A 26,474-nucleotide genomic window follows, 5' to 3' on the forward strand; every position below is an offset into this window, starting at 1 on the left:
CCCCTATTTTAATTATTTGTTATTTTTTTAACAAAGGCCATTAAAACTGCTGTTTTTAACCGCAATTGCAAGAATTGTAGTGCATTGACTGCTTGTCAGAATGCATGTTTCCCTCACTATGGCACTCGTAACTTGAATGTGCCTCGAGAGGAATGTTTCTCTCACGTAGAACATGCATCAAGCCGACTAGATAAATAAACTATTCTACTATGGGGTTGTCATAGTTTTCTATTCATTACACGTTTTGTTTGCAAAGGAAAATAAAACGTGGACTGTTATAGCATCTTCATAGTGTGCCTCTGCAGACTTTTATTGGGGGGGAGTGGTGGCAATTTTGCCGTGGGTACAGCACCACATAAATGATTGCGACGGAAACACGAGTGTGTGCAGTAAGTGCCGCAGTCACCCCACACTGAGTCTGTCACCTGGATGTCACACTGCAGGGACGGATGTCCCCCCCTCCACCCCCCTGTATTAACTGCTTTGGCCACAGACTTATTAACACTACCAGTGTTAACCCAACCGTCCAGGCAGTCACCAGCTCAATGATAGTTCATGGATGGACTGCCAGTGCCACCTTACAGTATGATCTGGTTGCATCACTGCCTGGTATGGCAACTGCTCGGCCTCCGACCGCAAGGCACTACAGAGGGTAGTGCAAACGGCCCAGTACATCACTGGGGCCAACCCTTCTGCCATCCAGAACCTCTATACCAGGCGGTGTCAGAGGAAGGCCCTAAAAATTGTCAAAGATCCCAACCACCCCAGTTATAGACTGTTCTCTCTGCTACCACATGGCAAGCGGTACCGGGGCACCAAGTCTATGTCCAAGAGGCTTCGAAATAGCTTCTACCCCCAAGCCATAAGACTCCTGAACATCTATTCAAACGGCTACCCAGACTATTTGCATTGCCTCCCCCTCTTTACACCACTGCTACTCTCTGTTGTCATCTATGCATAGTCACATTAATAACTCTACCTACATGTACATACTACCTCAACTGACCGTGCCCCTGCACATTGAATCTGTACCGGTACCCCCCTGTATATAGTCTTGCTATTGTTATTTTACTGCTGCTCTTTAATTACTTGTTACTTTTATCTCTTGATCTTATCCATATTCTTTTGAAACTTCATTGTTGGTTAGGGGCTCGTAAGTATTAAGATTTTGATTTAAGGGGTCCATTCCTTTCTAGCATTCAGCAATGCTATGAAAGAGCAATTACTGTCTTGAAATGGTGGTTGTAACATACTGCACTGGGGAGGAGACTGGTTCAAATAGGGAATCTGTGGTGTTTGCACAGTCCACACACACACACACACACCACACACAATTTGAATAAGTGTACTTGGTATACTCACAGACAGTCTCAACCCACCATGGTAAACTGTTTGTAGGCCACACAGCAAACGATAGTGAATCAGAATGCAGCGGAATGAACCAGTGGCCTGGGAGCCAAGTCCAGGGTTGCATAACAAGTGCTAATTTAGTTTGAGCTGTGGCCATAATTCTGCAGCTCTGTGACGGGTCCTGGTGATAAAGTCGCCACTGTGCTACACCCCGTGTGAAAGCGCTGTAGACTAACAGCCATGCAGGCTTGGAACCAACCTCCTGTTTGTTTGGCTTGGTTGTAGGATTGTTTAGGGTTATTTTTTTAGGAATCCCACATTGCTGTGAAAAGAGTTCAGCACTAGATGCTTTTTAACCTTGTAACTGCAGCCCCAGTTGTTAGTTGTTAGACGCAGTGTTCAGTTTTCCTGCTTGTTGCCCAATCTGGCAGGGTTTCCATGGTTTAGTCTGGATATATCGTAGACTTTACTGTTCTGGATGTGAAAAGCCTCCCAATGAACTCTCAAGTCTGTCCATGTTATGAAAATACATTGGTGGTTATGGTGATTTTTGAGTAATATCATGTTCATTACAATGTGATCATGAATCCATATTGACATCGAAACGGCAACACCATAATAACAATAGGCTACTAAGGCTAGATGCTTTCTTTCCGGTATAATTCTGAAATAAAAGCCTTTTTACTCAAAACCAGCACATATTTCAGCTGTCTCGTACAGTTCCCAGTACCTCAAGTTCACTCTGTTACCAACTAGTTGCTTAGTAACACAAATTAATCATAGCCTGGAAGTAGGTCTTGCTGTGTGTGTGTGTGTGTGTAAAATAGTTTTTGTGGAATTGTTCATTAAATCATGTTTTGCTGTTTATTTCATTAGTCAAGTGTTGATATAGTCCCAAAATGTTTTGCATGTCAGTAATCAACTTTCAAAATACAGAAGGTGTCACACTTGGCTAGGTGAACCGAACGAGTGTGCTCGCATACTCCCTTAAAACACCTTTTGATTTGGAAAAACAAGAAAAAAGCGTCAGTAGTACTGTTTGTACTAGCCAGAATTAATCTAAATTGACTCAATAAATGTCATTCATTTTGATGTTTTTGGCGAGGACATCTTAGTCACCCGATTTATTTACAATATTTTTTTAAACCTAATTAAGATGCCTAGTGCAGTATTTCTCTAGTGGAAGGAAGGGAAAAATGAGCATGAAAACGATTCGTCTCTGGTTGAATGACCAACAAACACTTAAAGAATCTCTACTGTTGACCAATCACTGACGAAGGCGCTACCCGACCGACTATGGCTACCCAACTTCGACTTGCCTCGAGGAAAAATGTTGTGCCTGTACAGCCAAAGAGAAACAGTGCCAAAGACCAAAACGAACAAAAATGCCGTCATAATATATGCACAAACTTTTTCAGATGGGAAGCATGCGGACACTTTAAGGCTTGAATTGATAGAGAAAAATCTAATCTGATGTTAGATCTGCGCAGGCAGGAGGCAAAGTCTACCATGAGCTAGATGGACAAATGAAAACGACAACAAATAGCATTACCTGTTGATTCAGTAATGACGTGTAAGCACTCGGCCAAAGGTCACAGTGTGCTGCTCAGGCAACTAGGCCCATAGTTTCAAGCCTTCAACCAGGAGAGAAATTCCATCGACGTAAGGTGCTGTTTCATCCTGGTGCGTGTGTGTGTTCAGATCACATTACTGGACCTAATCGTTTACATTTACGTCATTTAGCACACGCTCTTATCCAGAGCGACTTACAAATTGGTGCATTCACCTTATGATATCCAGTGGAAAAGGTGTACTCCTACCCTAATTATTCTCTTAGAAAGCACTTGATTTTAAGGGGGCACCAGGATGAATCAATTGAGCTTGTTGAGCCAACATGACTATTTGAGCTGCCCTGTCATTGGCGCATTCCAGGGGGAAAGAATGGTGAACTCCTGACCTCCGATCAGATCCTCTGACATGGTAATGGCCAGACACACTGATTTAGGCCACGTTACATTTTATGTCACACTGACGATGGTCTAGCAGCCAAAACGTTTATTTTTGCTCTTGTTGCCTCTAAATGAATAACATGACATAATATAACTTTACAAATCAATTTTAAGTGCGGACCTTCTAAAAATGTATCAACTTTTATATACCATCCTAAGCATAGCTCACTGTTCTTTTCTGAATTCTTCCTTTCAATTGATTTGACTATCAACAGAAAGCTGATGTTCTCCGGCCACGCTCCCCCACCCATCCCCTCTCTCCAGTGCCCTGTTGTTGGTGGAGATCATGTTACAGGAGGAGGAAAGCACTGTTGCTCTCAACACACAGCATCACATGATCGTCCTGACTGACTGGGGGATTTGACCAGTCCCTGTTCAGAGCTGAAGTGTGTGTGTGTCACTGCTTTATGTGCACACCTCAGCACATGTTCTCATTTGGAAAAGATTTGAGTTGTTTTTGTCCTGCGTAGTTTTTGAAATTCACTTAAAAGAGAAGCTGTGATGGATGTAGGGCATACTAGGTTAATGTGCAATGAAGGACGCAACCCTGAAACGACCAGCCTCCATTGGTGAGAGTCAGTGAGTTTTTTTTTGGGGGGGGGGGGGTGGTTTGGCATGATGAAATACATGTGAAAGGGTTTAGGTTATTTATCTCAACGCACCCTATTGAAGCAGAAGCATTTCATCCATTAACATGTCAAAACCCACCCACCTCATGGGTTCAAGTCTTTCTTTCTGCCAACACGTTTCATTTTCTATTCACTCCCAAAGTGGAAAAGCAGAAGTTGAAAAGGTCACAGCACCTGCTTGTAACCTCCCTGAGTCTGTCTTCTGATGAGTGACGGTTGACTGATGATGAGTCAGACTTGGTGCTTTAGTCATAGGGCTGAGTCTTACCGGCACGCCCCTAGCCCTATAGCCCTATACAGCCCTATAGCCCCCAGCCCTCCCATCTTCCATGTGCTGTTATAATCTCCACCCGGCACAGCCAGAAGAGGACTGGCCACCCCTCATAGCCTGGTTCCTCTCTAGGTTTCTTCCTAGGTTTTGGCCTTTCTAGGGAGTTTTTCCTAGCCACCGTGCTTCTACACCTGCATTGCTTGCTGTTTGGGGTTTTAGGCTGGGTTTCTGTACAGCACTTTGACATATCAGCTGATGTAAGAAGGGCTATATAAATACATTTGATTTGATCTTCCCTATGCCCTTCTGCTGTAAAGTGTGAGTGATGTAGTGTGTGCTAGGCTCTGCTCCCCCCTCTGAGTGGTGTGGTGGGGCGGCAGAGAGGGGCTAGGCCTGGTGGAAGTCACTTTTAGTCAGCTTTCGTCCCCACGCCTCCGTTTTGGTTTCTCTGGGAGCAGGTGCATCTTCAAGTGCTCTGTGGTTTCATACAGTACATATGAGACAAACCTCTCTTCTACACACACACACACACACACGGCGAGAAAGCTGTAGCAGATGTTTCTAGTTGGCCGGTCCCCAACAAATGTTCTTCCTGTTTTTACTCATTCTCTTATTGCAGTGCTTTCTGACTTGTTGGACTCAATTTCATGTTATGGTCCTCGCACGTTCAAGTGGTATCGCAACTGGTCCTCGCACGTTCAAGCGGTATAGCTACTGGTCCTCGCTCGTTCAAGCGGTATAGCTACTGGTCCTCGCTCGTTCAAGCGGTATCGCTACTGGTCCTCGCTCGTTCAAGCGGTATCGCTACTGGTCCTCGCTCGTTCAAGCGGTATCGCTACTGGTCCTCGCTCGTTCAAGCGGTATCGCTACTGGTCCTCGCTCGTTCAAGCGGTATCGCTACTGGTCCTCGCTCGTTCAAGCGGTATCGCTACTGGTCCTCGCTCGTTCAAGCGGTATCGCTACTGCTCCACGCATGTCTACAGAGAACTTGGCTGAAAGTTTAATGCTAACTATAGCTCTCTCTTGAGCCCATTGAATGTACAGTAGCTGTCTTAGGTTTGCATCGAACTGCATTATGCCTCTTCTTGTTCAGGCTTTCATAGAGAGGAGTGGATGATGCCTGAAGGAAACCTGCAGCAGAAGTTCATTAAGAAGAATGTGTCTCATATAAAGCCACGGTGAGTCAGCTGAATCAACTGTTCTCATTCCCTCCCTGATATTGTGCCTTTTCTGCTTTGGAACAGACCTGTGTTTACTATAAGAAAAGTAAGCCTTGTCCGAGCCAGAAAGGGCCCATGGTGCAGGAGGCTGTCTCCTGTTACAGTAGCGTGAGGCTGATTGATTGTACAAGTACACCCCCTGGTGAGGACACTGGTCAACGGTGTTTACTATAGTGTGTACTATATTTGTATCTAACAACAATCTACGTTTTACTAGCAATTACCGGCACATACACAACTGTACGATAACAACAAGCCCTTTGTTTCTATAAATCAGCTGTTCTCCAAATGTTGTTGTTATATAATGTTCTGCAAAGTGAAAGTAAAGGGGGAGAGACCTCTGCAGGTTGACAGGGCTAGTGAAACGAAAGCCAGCTGCCTGCTGTGTCAAACGCACACTGCCTCCACCTCTTTTGCCAGTCCATTATTGCTTCTGCTTTGTGTCATGTGACAAGAGTAGGCCATTATCTTGGTGAAAAAGGAAACCACTTTTCGGGCCCGGCGTCAGAAGCTATTGGAATTTTCGAGCGCTGTACTCTGGCTGTGCTGTATTTTCAGGGGGGTGGGGAGGGGGCGGGGCCAGGGAGGAGTGGGGGGAGGGGATTGGAGCTCATCGGCCGGGCGGTTCAAGGAGGATTTGTGCTGTAGTTTGTCAGCTGTCATTAGGAGCAGATGACACAGGAGGGTAATCTGCTTTTTGCGCACGTCCTTGCTCCAGCATGTGCCTCTGTCTACATCGCTGTGTAGTTTCTACAGTGCCGTGACTGCCTGCCTGCCTGGACTCAACGTTACTAGGCTATCTAACTGAGAGGGCTGCTACTGTTTTTGCTGTGAAACTGAAACTACAGTAGCCATGGGTCAGCCACTGTGGACTTACGGACCGACCTTTGGTCAAAGCGGTAAGTAATGGAATAAATAGGCCTAGCTATTGTTTCACAATGGAAGTGGGCAAATATTTTGTTTGTTGGTACATTTGGTGCTGTTTGTTTTTAGGCAAGTGTTTGTGTGGGCTTTTATCTACACAACAAACTTCCAACCTTATTCTGAGAGGTATTTAGATGTCCACAGAACATTCCATTAGCTCTTTGTTGTCAGCAGTCCTACTCGATGTCACCTGAGATGAACAGGACAAGCCTCTTGTAAACTACCCAGTCTGATCAGGGGGCTGGTATACTGAATTAACTGTTTGTATAGAGTTGGTTCTGGGAATAATATGTGGCGTGTTAAGTGTGTACAGGTGATCGACAGTAGGACATTCCTCTCTCTCCATAGGGAATGGGGTTTTTGAGACGCACACAGTGGTACAGTAGGCCCCTGGCCACCGGTCATGGAGCTTCTCTTCAGTACAGGGCTGAGGAAGGTGAACATGGCTCTTTAACACAACACCGTGCCTGCTTCTTGCCTGGCCTGGTGTAGCATGGGGGATAAAGAGGTGCCACTGACAGTCAACAAAACTTCCATGCGACTCTGGTTTAGTTGTTTTTGTTTTCTGAGCCTAGATCGTGTAGCACGAGTGCCAGTCTGTTTGTGCTATCATGCCAACTCCCTTTCACTCATTTGGCTTGACAAGGACAGCAATTTAGTAGGCAAGTGCACAAACGGATCTCGGACCAGGCTATAGAATGTAATGCAGCTTCAGCCATTGTTGCTGTGTTTTCACATGGATGCGATAAAGCCAGTGAGTTCAATGTTTGGAATGCAGCTGCAAGGCAGCTCCATTTTTTGGGGGGACCTAATGTCCACTGTGCCATTACTATATATGATTCCTGTCTGTGTTAGGAAATGAGTTAGCCACAGGGTTGGTGTGTTCAATGCTATTGATCCGGTTCCATGATCAATGCATTCTGACATTGCTTGCGTCGTAAATGGCACCCTATTCCCTATGTTGTGCAGTACATAAGGCCAGAGCCCCATGGCACTGGTGGCATTTGGTGTCCCAGACATTGTCAAGCCCACATAGGCGGCAATGAGTTGTTCAGCCTGTTATTTCTATGTTGCTTTCCATCGGCCCATTGAGCATAATCTAAATAATGTTTCTAAACTAATGTTGTGGGCTCAGTCAGTGTACAGAAATCTATCTTAGAATGAGTCCAAATGATCCTCTAAGTAAATTACAGTGATTGACTGGTCGTTTTATGCAAAAAGCAATTTGGGCTGTATTTGCATTGAGGGAGACAAACTGGACAGAAGTGGGTCATTGACGATGAGCACACTTGGTCTACACTCCAATCCACTTCGCAGCCTGCACACACACAGTGAGGCAGTCGTTTGCTGCACATTCCAGCACAGAAGTGTCATAAGAAAATTAGGAAAACAATCAAAGACGGTGTTAGAAATGCCTATCCTGATTTACCGTGGTAGCAGCCTGAGCTGAGCCGATAACATCGGGTTGGTCCTATGCAGTGTGTCAGTATGAAGAGTGAGCCATTTTCTTCTAGATGCATCCGGTCTTCTGGATATTCTATGATATCACCGTTAATTGAGCAAGGTGGGTGTGAGTCATCATAGGTTGTCCCAAATGGCAGCCTATTTCCTATAAGTTCCTGAGACACTGAGTCTACAAAACATTAGGAACAGCTTCCTAATATTGGCACCCTATTACGCTATATTGGCACCCTATTACCCTGTACAATGCATTCGGAAAGTATTCAGACCCCTTGATTTTTTTTCCCACAATTTGTTACGTTACAGCCTTAGCCTCAATCTACACACAATATCCCATAATGACAAAGCAAAAAAAATTTTTATAGACATTTTTACTAATGAAAAAAACGGAAATATTACATTTTAAATAAGTATTCAGACCCTTTAGTCAGTACTTTGTTGAAACACTTTTGGAAGTGATTACAGCCTTGAATCTTCTTCAGTATGACGCTACAAGCTTGGCACACCTGTTTTTGGGGAGTTTCTCCCATACTTCTCTGCAGATCCTATCAAGCTCTGTCAGGTAGGATGGGGAGCGTCGCTGCTGGATGGGGAGCGTCGCTGCACAGCTATTTTTAAATGTCGTAAGATATATTAGATCAGGTTCAAGTCCAGGCTCTGGCTGGGCCACTCAAGGACATTTAGAGACTTGTCCCGAAGCCACTCCTGGATTGTCTTGGCTGTGTGCTTAGGGTCGTTGACCTGTTGGAAGGGAACCTTCGCCCCAGTCTGAGGTCCTGAGCGCTCTGGAGCAGGTTTTCATCAAGGACTCTCTTTACTTTGCTCTGTTCATCTTTACCTTGATCTTGACTAGTCTCCCAGTCCCTGCCGCTGAATAACATCCTCCCAGCATGATGCTGCTGCCACCACCATACTTCACCGTAGGGATGGTGCCAGACGTCATTAGGTGCCTTTTGGCAAACTGCAAGAGGGCTGTCATGTGGCTTTTACTGAGAAGTGGCTTCTGTCTGGTCACTCTACCATAAAGGCCTGATTGGTGGAGTGCTGCAGAGATGGTTGGGGTTTTGGAAGGAACTCTGGAGCTCTGTTAGAGTGATCATCGGGTTCTTTGTCACCTCACTGACTCAGGCCCTTCTCCCCCGATTGCTCAGAATGGCCGGGCGGCTAGCTCAAGGAAGAGTTTTGGCGGTTCCAAACTTCTTCCATTTAAAAATGGAGGTCACTGTATTCATGGGGACCTTCAATGCTGCAGAAATGTTTTGGTACCCTTCCCCAGATCTGTGCATCAACACAATCCTGTCTCGGAGCTCTATGGACAATTCCTTCGACCTCATGGCTTGGTTTTTATTCTGACATGCACGGTCAACTGCGGAACCTTTTTTTATTTAGACAGGTGTGTGTGCCTTTCCAAATCATGTCCAATCAATTGAATTTAACCCAGGTGGATTACAATGAGGTTGCAGAAACATCTGAAGGATGATCAATCGAAGCAGGATGCACCTGAGCTCAATTTCGAGTCTCATAGCAAAGGGTCTGAACAGTTATGTTAAAAGGTATTTGTTTTATATTTTTAATACATTTGTAAAAATGTCTAAAAACCACATTGTGTAGATTGAGGAAAATGTTTTATTGAATCCATTTTAGAATAAGGCTGTAACAAAATGTGAAAAGTCAAGGGGTCTGAAAACTTTCGGAATTCACGTTGATCAGGGCTTGTAGAGCTCTGGTCAAATGTAGTGCACCATATGTCCTACTACACCGGCTCTGACGTTCGTCGGATGTGGCAGGGCTTGCAAACTATTAAGGACTACAAAGGGAAACCCAGCCGCGAGCTCCCCAGTGACGTGAGCCTACCAGACGAGCTAAACGCCTTTTACGCTCACTTCAAGGCAAGCAACACTGAAGCATGCATGAGAGCACCAGCTGTTCCGGACGACTGTGTGATCACGCTCTCCGTAGCCCATGTGAGCAAGACCTTTAAACAGGTCAACATTCACAAGCCTGTGGGACCAGACAGATTACCAGGACATGTACCAATTGGCAAGTGTCTTCAACCTCTCCCTCACCGAGTCTGTAATACTTACATGTTTCAAGCAGACCACCATAGTCCCTGTGCACAAGAATGTAAAAGTAACCGTTCTAAATGACTACCACCCCGTAGCACTCATGTTGGTAGCCATGAAGTGCTTTGAAAGGCTGGTCATGGCTCACATCAACACCATCATCCCGGAAACCCTAGAGACACTAATTCGTATACCGCACCAACAGATCCACAGATGACGCAAGCTCAATCGCACTCCACACTGCCCTTTCCCACCTAGACAAAAGGAACTCTTATGTGAGAGTGCTGTTCATTGACTACAGCTCAGCGTTCAACACCATAGCGCCCACAAAGCTCATCAGTAAACTAAGGACCCTGGGATTAACCACCTGCCTCTGCAACTGGATCCTGGACTTGCTAACGGGCCGCCCCCAGGTGGTAAGGGTGGCAACAACTCATCTGCCACGCTGATCCTCAACACCGGTTTCCCTCAGGGGTGCGTGCTTAGTCCCCTCCTGTACTCCCCGTTCACCCATGACTGCGTGGCCAAGCATGACTCCAACACATCATTAAGTTTGCTGATGACACAACAGTGGTAGGCCTGATCACCGACAACAATGAGACAGCCTATAGGGAGGAAGTCAGAGACCTGGCAGTGTGGTGCCAGGCCTACAACCTCTCTCTCAATGTGAGCAAGATAAAGGAGATGATTGTGGACTACAGGAAAAGGAGAGCAGATCAGGCCCCCCATTCTCATCAACAGGGTTGTAGTGGAGCAGGTCGAGAGTGGTCCAAACACACCAAGGCAGTTGTGAAGAGGGCACGACAACACCTTTCACCCTCAGGATACTGAAACTATTTGGAATGGATGGGTCCCCAGATCCTCAAAGTTCTACAGCACCATCGAGAGCATCTTGACTGGTTGCATCACTGCCTGGTTTGGCAACTGATCGGTATCTGAACGTAAGGCGTTACAGAGGGTAGTGTGTCCGGCCCAATACATCACTGAGGCCAAGCTTCCTGCCATCCAGGACCTACATACCAGGCGGTGTCAGAGGAAGGCCCAAAGAATTGTCAGATTCCAGTCACCCAAGTCAGACTGTTTTCTCTGCTACCGTACGGCAAGTGGTATCGGAGCACCAAGTCTAGGTCCAAAAGGCTCCTTAACAGCTTCTACCCCCAAGCTATGAGACTGCTGAACAATTAATTAAATGGCCACCCGGACTATTTACATTGACCCCCCCCCCCCCTTTTTTTTTTTTTTACCCTGCTGCAACTCGCTGTTTATTGTCTGTGCATAGTCACTTTACCCCTACCTACATGCACAAATTACCTCAACTAACCTGTACCCCTGAACATTTACTTGGTACCGGTGCCCCCTGTATATAGCCTCGTTATTGTTGTTTTACTGTTTTTTTTATTTGGTCAATATTTTCTTAACTCTATTTCTTGAACTGAACTGTTGGTTAAGGGCTTGTAAGTAAGCGTTTCATGGTAAGGTCTACACCTGTTGTATTTGGTGCATGTGACAAATAACATTTAGATTTGATTTGACCTAGGAAGTCTGAGTGGGCCAAGGAACGTCGGCAGGACGGAGCCCTGATTCAATTTGACCTGTGGGATCAGCCTGATAATGGCTAGCTCAAGCTCTCATTCATCGTCTCGTGGAATTGATTATTCTGCAAACAGAGATTTGTACACCAGCATGCGTAGCTATAGGGCTGCTACAGGAAAACTAGGGCTCCTAATCCACACTAAAGAAGATTTAATACCCAGTGTATGTGTCTGATGGGAGGGCTTGAGCCCTGTTACCATGGCTTTTCTATAGGCTAAGAGATCTGTCTGTACAGGCTTAGACATCCTCCAAAAGTCTGACTCACTGACTGATACATCTCACTGAGTATGAGGGTCCCTGAAGCCATGGTAGTCTCTGCATTCATGGTGTTTCAACATCCTCAATAAGGCTATTCTAAACTCAGTTATTTAGGAAAGGAATCAGCCCTATGTGATGAGAAATGTTTTAATTTCTATTCCTGTATTTGGTTGTGCTGGCCAGCCTTAATACTCTTGTCAAAGCACTTGACACTCCAGGGAGAAGGATGATGAAGAAGAGAGCAGTCACGTCTGATGATGATTATGACATCATGGTGTTGATCCCATAGATATCCTATTAAATTAGTATTCTAATTCCATGGTTGATCCAATGGTAATGACCTCACAGATCATAGAAAGCATGCTGGGACAGATTGTTCCATCACTGTCCGCAGCAGGCTCTCTATGAATTAACAGTAATGTAGCATACCACAAAATGCTTACACCCCAGCATCTTTTCCTTCCAATCCAATACTAATGAAATTAGAGGAACCAAGTGCCTCACAAAGTAAACCCATTTAAAACAATTTCTGCAACGAGAAGAAAACAGTTCAGAGGTCAACTGAGGCATTACAGAATTAACCGTTGGATTGATCACCGCTTCCTAACGGGATTATCTTCCTGATCAAGACACTAACCGCTTTGCTGCCTTTGGGAGACCACTGGTCATGTAGTGTGTTATTTTCAACTATAAAACAATGAACATTTGAAGTGTTGTGGACCTTTGCAGGCCATGCAGCGTGCTGAAAATAATACTATTTTTGAATTGAGTATTTTTGCCCTTAGGAGGAGTGAGATTAATGCCTATATTCCCTCATGTTATGGACCTGTGGAAATTGGAAGACTTATCCTAAAGATCCTAGAGTGCATTTCAACGAGTAAAAAAAGTGTCACTAAACTAACAAAAATAGGACCTGGTTTTCTCAGCAAGTATAAAGGTGCAAAAGTGAAGGAATCTTCTCTGGCTTGTCCAAAAGGAAAGCTTCTACTGTGTCATATCAGCTCTCTTTCCTATTACAATGACAACCAGTCCTGGGTGATGAGGAACTTCAATACTGAATGGAGGATTAAGCACACTGGACAGCCGACAATGTGTTTTTAAAGGTATATTCCAATTGAGCCGACATACAGCGTTTACTATGAATGCAGTCTCTGTGAAATGCGGGAACATTGCCTTTAAAAGCTACGTTGTCTTCGACCCGCACTCGGATTTGAAATGTGCCTGAGGTTACTCCTCTGTTATTATCATCATGACAGACCATTTTAAAGGGCTTTTGCCATTTTTGAATGTGAAAAAGTATTAGAAATTGGAAGACCTTGCTCCAAATCACCATAGTCAAAGCCTGGTATTCATTGCTGACTTTGAAAAGGCTTTTGATTAAGTATGACTGACTGGAATGTGTCAATATATAAATGAATGAATGCCTGGAATGTTTGCATTTTTTTCTTTGTGGAAAAATCACCCTGATTAACTCTTTACGAATATCTGAGTTTAGCTATTTGCCTATGGCCTTGCCTAAACCTAGCGACCGGTTTATATTTATATATAATTTATTTTTATATGAGCAAAAATATTCCATTTTATTTGGAATGGCAAGCCAGACGAAATTAAATGGGCATATTTTATATAATCAATATGAATTCGGAGGAAAGAAATTATTAACACATTAAACCTCTCACTAAAAGAGTCAGTCATACAAAAGTTGTACTTAAATCCAAACTGGTCCTCTAACAGATTAGTAAGAATGTCAAAGCCCATGTTCAAGAATGGCCTTTTCCCCTTTATTCAGATTACAACCTCTCTCACTTTCGGTTATTTGAAAATCATCTCCAAAATATCGCTCTTTTTAAAACGAGCCATAGAAAGTTGGTTGAAATTTCAGTTTAATCCACCAGAAAGACAGAACAAATATTATGGTTAAACTCAAATATACTAATTGATATAAAAAATACCTTTAACATTTTTTCCAAAAATAGTATCTTTAAGTTATATCATAAATAGGACTGGTGGAGTTGTCACACATGCAGCTAACAAAACAATACGGAAATGTCTGCTCTATCAAAATTACAACCAACTAATTGCGTTACCTCAAATGGAAGAGGCAAGTGGAAGGGGGGGAAAAGTAAAACTTGTTTGTCAGCCCTGCATTAAAGACCAAAGTATACCAGTTTCATTTTAAGGAAGAGAACATTGATAGCTGTGCCATATAGATGGCAGAGATTTTCAATGTACTGATTCCATGGCACATGGTTTATGAACTGAGAAGCAAAACATCCCTGGATTCAACATTTTAGATTTTCTGTTTAAATTATTATACATTCTTGCAAAATAGAATGGAGGAAAAAAAGTGTGTGTGTGTACACACTACCGTTCAAAATGTTGGGGTCACTTAGAAATGTCCTTGTTTTTTAAAGAAAAGCACATTATTTATTTTTTTGTCCATTTTTAAAATAACATAAAATTGATCAGAAATACAGTGTAGACGTTGTAAATGACTATTGTAGCTGAAAATGGTAGATTATTTTATGGAATATCTACGTAGGCGTACAGAGGCCCATTATCAGCAACCATCACTCCTGTGTTCCAATGACACGTTGTGTTAGCTAATCCAAGTTGATCATTTTACAAGGCTAATTGATCATTAGAAAACCCTTTTGCAAGTATGTTAGCACAGCTGAATACTGTTGTCCTGATTTTTAAAGAAGCAATAAAACTGACCTTTAGACTAGTTGAGTATCTGAGCTGTGGAGTATCTGTTGTCCATTACTTTACTCCAGTTGGGTTAGGGGAAAATATATTTACAAACAAATATATGGGTGATTGGAAAAGATGCAGACAATTACATAGATTGTAGCTTCCATCAATCTTCAATATTAAAGCTGATCTACCCCCTAAAAAAAAGTCTATAGTGTTCCTCAACTTTTGTCGACGGTGGAAATGGCTGAATGGTCTGTATTTTGAAATAATTAATAATGCTAATAATTGACTGCATTTATGTAGTGCCTTTCCAGATGCTCAAAGCGCTGTATGGGGGGAATCACAACTCATCCACCACTAATGTGTAGCACCCATTTGGGACATTATTTGTATCTTCTGACTGCATAGAGCTGCCACCTTGTAATGGAATGAGGATGTAGGCTAGGCTCTGTCCATGCATTTATTCCAAGCAGCCAGACAAACAGTTGTGTTTGCTCTTGAAACATGTCGCCCCACATCACGGGGTCATGGTGACCCTCCAATGCAGGCTGTTTGCAGTGGCCTGCGTCCCAAATGATTCTCTATTCCCTATGTAGTGCCATAGCGCTCTGGTCAAAGTAGTGCACTATATAGGGAACAGGGTGCCGTTTGGGACGCCACCTCTGTTGACTGATACTGCTTTCACATAAGATTTACGGTATTTTGCCAGATTTCTTTTATTTAAAAAAAACTATTTTAACCACATTCTCATCTGCATATGGCATTTTATACCTCCCGTGCCCACGCTGGTGACTGGTAGATGTTGGGAGGATGTATTTTTTAAAATAAATCGTGTGTGTGTGTGTGTGTATATATGCATGTATGCATGCATACACACACGATTTATAAAAAAAAAATATATATATATATTAGTACCAACAATTTTTTTTACATTTGTTTAGGCTGGTCCTAAGACTAATACAATGTGTTTTCAAAACAATAGAATGGCTTATTTTGAGTTGAATTATGTTACGTCCAAATTAATGAAATCAATAGTTCATTAAACAGACACGACACACCTAACTCAATCAGTCAATATGTATGTATGTAGTAAGAATATAACAGAATAATATATATTTTTGTCACGGGAATGTGTGGAACTGCTGTCATATAAAAAAAAAAGGTTATTTTGAAACAGAGCCAAAGCCCCGGCTTTTATGCTCCATCTCTTTCCTACCCTCACTCCACTTTAAGGTGCAGGAGTTGGGTCTTACATTGAGTATCCTCATCATGATACCGATAGACAATAATAGCAATCCTATTTTCTAAAGCCTGTGAGTCTTGTGTTCATATTTCACAACCTCTGTGGGCTTTTGGAGTTGCCTATACGCGAACGAGCAAAATAATAGGCCTACACTTGATTTGGGCTACATTATAGCATCCAAAATGTTTCTGATCAGTGATCGATGAGCAAACGAATTGATGAGTTGTAACAGCTCCACTTATTGGCCCAGCCAGAAACCAATGAACCAAATGGCCTATACAGACGGAGATTCAGTTTAAATCACATTGATTGAGACATGTCCGTGAAGTCACAGGCTTTTGGTAGGGAGTAGGTCTAGGCTACTAAGCGACTGTGTGAAGAGCAAAATAATTCACTTGTTAACCTGATAACATGCTGACAAAATGTGACCAACCGGCTCGATTCGGTCTTATGTAGCAAAATTTCAAGTTGTGTTTTTACATTGGCTAAAAGTACAGACTCCGAGCCAGAATATGCTATATCATACACTACAGTTGAGGAATGGGAAAGTAATTCTGCTTTGAAAGTTGATGAACTTGTAACCTCACTTTTGACAAAATGGCCTTTGAATGTTTTGGTACCTACTGGTGAGCTCTTTTTGTCTAGACCCATTCAGCATCGTTCACACCCTTTTTAAGCTTTATCCCCACCCATCTCTTTAAGGATTCACATGTGAGGCCATGTACTAAACAACCAAAGATTTCAAGACTAAAGGCTGGTTTATTCCTCGGGTGTGTTCGTAAATGTAATCTGGAGTGCCAGAGTGTGCTCGTAGTCTCAGAGCGTTGTCAGATTGTCCATACGTAAATTCGCTCTCGGAGCGTTCAGAGTGCACACTGGACGCTCTGGCCGAGGAGTAAGGTTGATCAGAGCGTTCTGTCCTAACAGCACCCAAGCTAACTGGCTAACATTGGCTAGCTTGCTAGCTACTTCCAGACACATTAGACAACAGCTCACACTGACTATTTTACTCGCCCTAGCAGAGCTGGTTAGGCAGTTTTTTCGTTATCCAGAGTGTTGGTGACTGCAACTGTGCTGCTGGCAACAATTTAATTATGTTTTTTGCCTACTTGCGTAGTATTTTGTTAAGACATGTAGCTAGCTATCTAAACAATTGAACCATAATCCCAATTCATGAAATTACTACCCTGCATGAATCTGCAGGTAGCTAACCAACCAGGTTCAATGTTAGCTAGCTAACATTAAGCTGTAACTAGCAAAGCAAAAGTCTGAGATTAGCAATAATATTACTACACAGATCATACACGTAACGTTAGCTAGCGAGCCAGCCAGCTAACGTTAGCTAGCTAACAGTACACTTGAAATGAAAATGACTTTCTGACAAAATTAGAAATGTGTAATATCTGAAAATGTAGCTAGGTAGACTACCTTAACCGTATGCATGGATGGACGCTTCTCCCTCTCTGTCATGGTTGCCCTTAGTTTGAAGATGTAATCAGGCAACAAGTGTTTTCTCCGTCTCCCTTAGCTATCATACTCTAATTCCACAGACTGCATAAGGGTTGCTCTCCGCTGTCCTCCAGACAGCGGAGAGCAACCCTTATGCAGTTCTTCTGCGTGATATCTTAAAAAAAAAAAAAAACCCTGCGTTAGAAAGGATTACCTACACATACTGACTAGCTCAAATAGACAGAAGTGTGCTACATGGCAGACCAATCCGAAAGAATCTCTCGGCATGTCCAGCCCATTCATTATCTCAGCCAATCATGGCTAGCGGGAAGATTGCTGGCTTTTTGTGGCTAAACTAGGCTTGTAATTTTAACCATTTTATTTGTATTTACAGATGGCATACACATTTGTTATTAAGCCGCATGAAAGTTCACATGTTCCAGAAGGCATTTCTGCCAAAAAACACGTTTATGTTCAAATGGCTCTCCTGTGAAGTAATGAAGCTTACATATGCCTAGTTTCCTGAAACGGGTCACAAATGTTCTAATAAATGAGCCAACTAGACAAGATGATCACGAGCAGCACTCAACTTAGCTAACATTTCCACAGCCTAGTTGTAGCCTAACCAATATCCAAACGGAGATTCAGTGAAAACAAATATCTGAAAATGTATTTATCAAGACGAGTCTCCACGCTTGTCTCAAAGCAGTGCGATGGCACTGCCCCAATCAAAACAGTGCTGAAATGATCTAGTTGACCACAAGCGGGTAGGCTATTGCTTAAAATGTATTACAATGATTGGATGACTTTGGTAGTTTCATTAAGCAACAATTTGATACAAGCCTTCAGTTGCATTAGCTTACTTTATTCCAATATTTTCTTCATTCAGTGATATTTATTCCTACATGTAATTATTTCTGGATCCATCCAGTTGTGGGTAAGAAAACAGTGTCTGCTTAATGGTGGGCTATGTGAAGAGATGGGAGAAATGACATGCCTCGCAAAGTTTAGAACTGGCAGGGGGATGGTTAACTGGCGCTGCCGAGCAACCATCAAGTGTTTTTAAGAGCGTAGTGCGTGCCAGTGCCGCCTCCGTTATTGCGGCTACGTTTCATACTAAGCCGTATGCAGAACTTTACCGAAATGATTACTAGGTCGTTAGGCGTAAATACCAGGTTTGACTTTGATACAATGGCAATGCCAATGCCTTTCAGATATAAGGAAAAGGGTCAACAAAAAAATTGGCCGATTTATGGTAAAGTTGGCAGAAAAGCGACTTTAGTATAAAAAAATGTACGAGTCAAGTTTGACCATGCCTCTGTGGTATTGTATTACCACTACCTTCAGTCTCGCCTGTTGTCTCTTCATCAGGAGTAGTTAATTTTACTGAAATCCCAAATGCATTGCCAGTCAGTCCACTCACTATATCTGTTAGGACATTTTAGGACATCTCAACTACGGTGGCTGAAGAGGAACACGCAGCAATTATTGGAACACAGAACAATTAATGACGGGCTGTATCCCAAATGGCACGGCTATATTACGTTGTCCCAAACACCTGCTCTGACTGAACTCCGTGTCATGCTACTTTTCTCAGAAGTGTGGAATTGTCTGTAATGTATGCTTGAACTGGATGTGCTAGTGCCCCTCAATGAGTTTAAAACTCAGGCACAAAACTTGGTTCAGGAGAATTGTGTTGTGCTGATTGTATGCTTACATTTCTTGGCCAGGTCTTCCTTGCAAAGGAGACTGCCTCAATTGGCTTTTCCTTGTTAAAAAAAATGAATACAAATAAACCTTCATGGAAAGTGGTATAGACATCTCTATGGGACGTGGCAATGTTCTCTAATGCATACAGTACAGCGTTTAGGTAGGTACATACACAATCAGTTGAAGCTTTACAGTGAAAATGCCTTGTCATCAAGGAAATATGTTTCCCTGCATGCATGGTTTAACATGGACATTAATTGACATAATCACAACTAGGGCTGTTGCGGTGACCATATTACCGCCACATTAGTAGTCATAACCACAGTAAAATCCCACGTGTATCGTTGAGTCACTGTAATCTCCTTTTATGCACTCTGGACCTGCTTTGGTAGTACCCAACAATAACCATCAGCTCCTAATGGTTGGTACTCAGGGCTGTATTGTCCCTCTAACCACTCTGACATAAATGCAATCGAAAATCGCATCAAACACTAGGCCTATCGTATTTTAAAAGTCACTGTGAGGATCACTTTGAAGAAGCAGGTTGAAACCGTGTAGAACATGGTTGTGGTGGATGTTGTTTTTAAAGCCTAACACAATTAAATGGACAGGTGATGATTCATTCAAAACACTCATGCATATTAGAGCATAGGCTTATGAATTCAAATGATTGTGCCATTATACAATACATAGCCTACTGCATATTACGCATGGCAGAAAAACATGAAACCAAACTGATTTAAGATGTCTTTGGTGCTTTTATTGGTCTAGCCTTTGAGTGTGGACTGTATTATTATGCGTACTGGATGGACTGGTTACCATTATGCTACGGCAACATGTCTATCCACGAGTCTGGGAGAGAACGTATAGCCCTAGGCGATGCTGTTGGTTCATTGATTGTGCAGGGTGGCTTACAGTTCCACTACAATTAGTGAATTTGATTTGAATAGCGTAGTAAGAGTGAATTTTTTAAAATGTTTCTATAATTAATTGGGTGACACTAGCTTTTTCGCTATATAGAATATCTCACCACCATGCGTTTCCATCCTCTCTCTCCGTTATCCCTTTCTCGAGCACGCAGATGGACTGACAGCATTTTAGTGAAATATGTTCTGTTGCGAAAACATGTTACTATCGATGTTCCTGACCAGATTTCACTTGGTTTTCCAAATTTAAGCACCGTGTAGCTGCAGGAATAAGGTTGGAGAGCCCATGGCATACAGAGTTTGGGCGGAATATCACCTGCTCTGCTATCAAACCGAAGTAGCCAACAAAACAGACAAGCTGGAAAGTGCACCGCCTCCATTCGCTTTTCAAGTGCATAGTCTTTTTTCCCCCCTGCCCGTGTTCCTACCCATTTGATAATAGACCATTTCCAAATCGAAACTAGTTTTTCATATTAGTAAAGACAGATTATTCTCAGTTTAGTCTGATTGGTGAAAGTATGATCACTTGATGAGAGAATAGCGTGTGCAGCCCGAGGCAAGGGTCAGAGCACAAGCTTTGTTGTTGCTACTTTCTCACATCATCAATATCCTTTAGTCACATCATGCAGCCCATTATGTTTTGATTTATAAGACATTCAAATGTTTATCATTCACAACTAAAGTTGCCATATAGCTCTAAATCTAGCATATAGGACCTGGTTCAAATGATCACTTTTACCTCATAGCCACTTCATATGGGTACTCACTCATAACAGAAAAATATATTTTCTGTATTATTCAGTTAAGTTTTGTTACATGACAATAACTGGCTGACAAAATGTCATGACCGCCACAGCCCTAATCACAGCGTCTCAAGATGCTTGTATGATCGGTTTCATTTCTTGAGAGCTTTGATTACCACCCCCTCTAATTTAACTGAGCAAGTGAGAAGCCCGAACAATTAATTCCTGTATAAATTTGGTAAGCATGCATAAATGAGAAGTAGACTGAGATTTCTCTTCCTCCCTGCTGCCGCTGATACCTCCCCCCTGTCCTCCTCCTCCTGATCTAATAGTGCCAGTGTAGTCTCCAGCAGGGATCTATGGGCTGATTATTCATTTAGATGAGCAGGGAGATTTGCCCCAGCTGGCACTCTATCTGCTCAGTGGCAGGTCCAGGCTGTGTGTTATGTAATGGTCAGGTGATGTGCTGGCCTGCCTGGGCTCTCAGTACACTAGTCTGCTATTCCACCAGCAGCTCAGATCAGCTCAACGCTAGGCTAGCTGACGCGCCCTAGAGACGCGCTAGGCTAGCTGACACGCCCTAGAGACGCGCTAGGCTAGCTGGCCAGGCTGGCTGTATATGTAATGAGACCTTGACTAATACTACGGTTTATTTTGGATGTGTGTTCATTCATTATTTTTTATTGCATTGTTTTTTTAGGATATATGGGAATTAGATGCAGGTCACTGTAGATGTGTATTTTCATGAGTCATGATGAAACAGTTCTATACATCTCTATAAGGAAATTGTGTTAGTCAGATCTGTAATTCTTATTGCTTACCGCAGTCATTCGGGGAAAAGTGGTGTGATTTTTGAATGAGGCCAGCAGTCTGTCCATGCAGGTCAGTTGTGATCATCCTCTCTGTGTTTGAGTTCACAGCCCCTTGTTGTTGACAGATCTCTTACTACTGAAGCATCAGTCAATGCAGGAGCTGAATGTCAGCCTAGTATCAGTCCGCGCAAACCAGGCAGGGTAAGGAAGGAGCTCTGTTTGGACTACAAAGGGGCTGTGTCCCAAATGGAACCCTATTTGCTTTACAATGCACTACTTTGACCATAACCAGTCCTATGGGTACTGGTCAAAAGCAGTGCACTATGAAGGGAATAGGGTGCCATTTCCTGTGTCGTTCGGTCTGGCCTGTGTCTACACCCTTTAAGAGGCGCTGTTACTTCTGTATTGACAAACCAATAGCATTGACTGGTGAAGAGTCTTGGACAGACTAGTGGGGGGGTACTCTCGCCTCTAACTGCAAACAGAGCAGAAACACAAGGCAGCCATACACTCTCGGTCTTCCTCCCTCAGCCTGGATTTGATGGGAGACAGAAGCCCATGCAGTTACACAGCCATACAAATTGCCTTATAATGAGGTAAACATTTTGACACCTTTTACAGTTAGGCTTCCCACACAACGTGGCTGACTGGGAGGACATGTACTAGATACAGTACCTTGCAAAGTATTCATGCCCCTTGGTGTTTTTTCCTATTTTGTAACATTACAACCTGTAATTTAAATAGATTTTTATTTGGATTTCATGTAATGGACATACACAAAATTGTCAAATGGTGAAGTGAAATAAAAATTTTACTTGTTTCTAAAAAAATATTTAAAAAAAACGGAAAAGTGGTACGTGTATATGTATTCACCCCCTTTGCTATGAAGCCCCTAAAATAAGATCTGGTGCAACCAATTACCTTCACATAATTAGTTCGATTGCGCACAGATGGATTTTATTTAAGTGTCACGTGATCTCTGTGTGTGTAGAGAGATCTATCTGTTCTGAAAAGCCCAAGAGTCTGCAACACCATTAAGCAAGTGGCACCGCCAAGCAACTGTCACCATGAAGACCAAGGAGCTCTCCAAACAGGTCAGGGACAAAGTTGTGGAGAAGTACAGATTTGGGTAATAAAAAAATTATCAGAAATGTTGAACATCCCACGGAGTACCATTAAATCCATTATTTCAAAAACGGAAAGGGGCCAAAGATAACACTGAAGGAGCTGTAAAACTCCAATCTCCGTTGTGGAGCATTTTTCCATAGGACCACTTTTAAGCCGTACACTCCACAGAGCTGGGCTTTACAGAAGAGTGGCCAGAAAAAAGCCATTGCTTAAAGAAAAAATAAGCAAACACATTTGGGGTTCGCCAAAAGGCATGTGAGAGACTCCCCAAACATGTGGAAGAAGGTACTCTGGTCAGATGAGACTAAAATGTATCTTTTTGTCCATCAAGGAAAACGCTATGTCTGGTGCAAACCCAACACCTGTCATAACCCTGAGAATACCATCCCCACAGTGAAGCATGGTGGTGGCAGCATCATGCTCGGGATGTTTTTTATTGGCAGGGACTGGGAAACTGGTCAGAATTGAAGGATTTATGGATGGTGCTAAATACATGGAAATCCTTGAGGGAAACCGGTTTCAGTCTTCCAGAGATTAGAGACTGGGCCGGAGGTTCACCTTCCAGCAGGACAATGACCGTAAGCATACTGCTAAAGCAACACTCGGGTGGTTTAAGGGGAAACATTTAAATGTCTTGGAATGGCCTAGTCAAAGATCAGACCTCAAGCCAATTGAGAATCTGTGGTATGACCTAAAGATTGCTGTACCCCAGGGAACCCATCCAACTTGAAGGAGCTGGAGCAGTTTTGCTCCCAGTGGCTAGATGTGCCAAGCTTATAGAGACCTACCCCAAAAGACTTGGAGCTGTAATTGCTGCAAAAGGTGTCTCTGCAAAGTATTGACTTTGGGGGGGTGAATAGTTATGCTGCTCAAGTTTTCTGTTTTTTTGTCTTATTTCTTGTTTGATTCATGAGAAAAAATATTTTGCATCTTCAAAGTGGTAGGCATGTTGTGTAAATCAAATGACACAAACCCCCCCAAAAATACATTTTAATTCCAGTTTGTAAGGCAACAAAATAGGAAAAATGCCAAGGGGGTGAATACTTTCGCAAGCCACTCTAGGTGAGAGACAGTGAGTCTTGATTAACACCCATCTGTCTCCTCTCGTTGGTCAAGACTTTCCCTTCCATTTCTCATTGTCCTAAACCGCGTCTTGTTTCATACATAATGTACGACCATCCAATTACTTGCAGGTGCTAGGGTAGAAAATGTACTCCTGAAATAAAGGTAGATACCTGTACACTGTTGAATGCTCCAGCGGTTGTTGTGTTTCGATCTGAAGATCTTCGTCAGCCTTGAGCTTAATGGTGTCTTCTTTCTCTCCCTGTAGTTGGTGATATTTGCTGAAGATGAGTAGTGCAGGGGAGAACACCCCTGACCCTGCTGCCAGGGGAGAGTCCCTGAAGCGAAAAGAATGTGGCCCAGACCTCCTGGGGCCCAGGTAAGATCAGCTGTCAAATACACACAATATAAGCATGTGGCCCAAATTGCACCCTTTTCCATCTTATAGTGCACTACTTTTGAACAGGGCTTTAAGGGCCCTGTTCAAAATTAAGTACACTTTATAGGGATTGCGGTGCCATTTGGGACACTCCCTTACAGTTACAGATTCCTCTCCAATATATGTGTGAACGCACGCCCGCGCATCTCAAAAGTCATATTATCAACCCATGCTAGTTGTTGCATCTTTAGATCTCTACTCTTTTTCTAACATTTTAACTGATATTTTCATCTGTCACATGAACCCACTCATGATGGTGTTTTCCCACTAATTGCATTATGGAACTAACATTCGCGCGTAGCCTACTACCTTGTGCACATTGCTGCGCTTATAATGTAAAGAAATAATAGTTTATCACCATTTTATGCTACACGTTCTGATCTGCCCTACCGGTTGTGTGAATTTGGAGTCTACAAGCTGACCAATAGAATAAGTGAACCTTTCTACTATGGGGGATAGAAGATTGACATAGGATTGACATAGGCTAGTGATTTTGCTATTCATTACTCCTCTTGTTGGCTGAGAATAAGTAAATGTGGGCAGTTGTAACATAGGCGGCGCGGGGGTTTCAAGTTTGGGGAAGATACTTTTCACAAAAATGCACCTTTTTATAATAAAGCATTCCATGCATCCTCACATTTGCAGACCTAATGTGAGGATTAGATTGGATAGTCATAATGTAGGCTAATAATCGAACTCAATCAATGTATGCAAAAAAGACTGTTTAATGCAGCGTGCAGTGGCTTAGAGTAGGCCTAGGCTATATCAGATGGCCTACATTTTCTTTGCACAGGAAAATGTCCTTTTTATAAACACATTTCATGCAATTCTACAACACTTTATACGACTGCAGCCTTTTTTTAATATGACAAAAATTACAGGGTAGCCTACTCTGCTGACACTGACAAATAAATAAAAATTACGTTGTCTGATCCATTTCATCAGCCTCCGAAAGTGGAGACACAAATACATTATGACGTCCATCTAACCTGGAGGAGGAAATTATTTTCTAAAACTTGGCACTGGTCCAATGCATGGCCGACGTTCTCCACTTGCCCAATGCATGGCCGACGTTCTCCACTGGCCCAATAAGATGGCTACTTTTCACTCAATTAAGAATTTTGGTAACTAGACAGATGAGTCTTTTCATTACTAATAATAGCCATTTGTATTCCCACTTCTTTATATTGCCATATACCTTGCTGGTTCTCTCTGCTTTTCATTGAAAGTCGCAACTCAACAATCATCTATTTGGTATTTGCCTCACACTCTGCCCAAATTGCAGGACCTTCTGACTGTAGACTGACTTTTCTTTTAATGGTCCTCTGTGGACAAATCATGCTTTCTGGTGCAGTAACCTATTTTGCATGATTTTATTTATTTCTTTACAGACCGGCGTAAGCTTATTACGCTATATCATTTTGTCCATTTTAATTACATTTACTTTAGGGAAAGCTTAGCTTCCCCAAGCCTTATGGATGTGCCACCTATTATTCTACTATCTTCAAATTGCTCATGGGAATTCTGTAAGAATGATGCTCGCCTTTGCATCCGAGTTGCATGTTCAGTTAAGATGGATGATCATAAACTAAATGTGATTTCTGTCATTCTGAGAACCGTGAGTGGACGTCTTAATCAGGTTATGCAACCAATGCATATGGGTCTGGTAAATTTCTTAAATGTCCGGTAAATTAAAATGCTGCCGGTCAAATGTCCGGCGCCACATTTTCCTAAAGGAAACCCTGTTACAGATCACTCTCAGATGAACTACTGTAGAAGGTCATTCAGCAGTCAGGTCATACGCTGGTCATATGGTCTGTTTCAAATAGCACCCTATTCCCTATATAGTGCACTACTTTTGACCAGAGCCTGTCCATTCATACACTGGTCAAGCAATGGCAGAATACAGTGCCGTTTTTTGGGGGGGGCGGGCCGTCGGCTAATCTTAAGTACGTGTATTGGCTGTCTATGTTGCTTGCTTAAGCTTTGATAGAAAGACCCCACATGTATTGCTGTGAGAGCGTTTTTTCCTAATCCGTGTGCCCCCTGCCCTCCCTGCCTCGTCATCTCACCTGTACCTCTGTCTCCACAGCCCCAAGCGGAGCACGGAAAAGCCGACCCGGGAGCATGAAAACAAATACATTGAAGAACTGGCTGAGTTGATCTTTGCAAACATCAACGACATTGACAACTTCAATGTCAAGCCTGACAAATGTGCAATCTTGAAAGAAACTGTGAAGCAGATTCGTCAAATAAAAGAGCAGGGTAAGGCTTTATTTTCTGCTACTCAGTGACTTGCCCTTCCTTGTAAGCACACACATTCCTATATGATACAATGACCTACGTTCTTCATAGCACCATCCTTTAATGTATTTTATTTTTGTGTGTGTGTGTGTATTTTAGTTGCGTTGTGGGTTCCTGATGACTCAGTGAGATGTGTGTCTGTGCTTGGAAGGCGTCTGGGGGAGAGATGTGCTGAAAGGGCAG

The 26,474-nt window shown here is 42.8% G+C and overlaps 1 protein-coding gene across 8 annotated transcripts in view; it reads left to right on the top strand.

Moving 5' to 3' along the window:
• LOC106568819 (nuclear receptor coactivator 2) overlaps window positions 1-26,474 on the top strand; it is a 66,368-nt gene that overhangs the window by 7,670 nt on the left and 32,224 nt on the right. For 6 of the 8 annotated variants that reach the window (XM_014139504.2, XM_045694074.1, XM_045694071.1 and 3 more), the window contains exons 2-3: window positions 23,817-23,927; window positions 26,080-26,252. In XM_014139504.2, the coding sequence (XP_013994979.2) occupies window positions 23,836-23,927; window positions 26,080-26,252 (265 nt within the window). In that variant the 5' untranslated portion in view covers window positions 23,817-23,835. Of the gene's footprint in view, window positions 1-5,352; window positions 5,438-6,083; window positions 6,379-23,816; window positions 23,928-26,079; window positions 26,253-26,474 lie in introns of those variants that run through there. The other 2 variants (XM_045694070.1, XM_045694069.1) reach the window with 2 other exon arrangements.

This window comes from Salmo salar, chromosome ssa14 (genome assembly GCF_905237065.1).
Source record: "Salmo salar chromosome ssa14, Ssal_v3.1, whole genome shotgun sequence".
Classification (NCBI taxonomy): domain Eukaryota; kingdom Metazoa; phylum Chordata; class Actinopteri; order Salmoniformes; family Salmonidae; genus Salmo; species Salmo salar.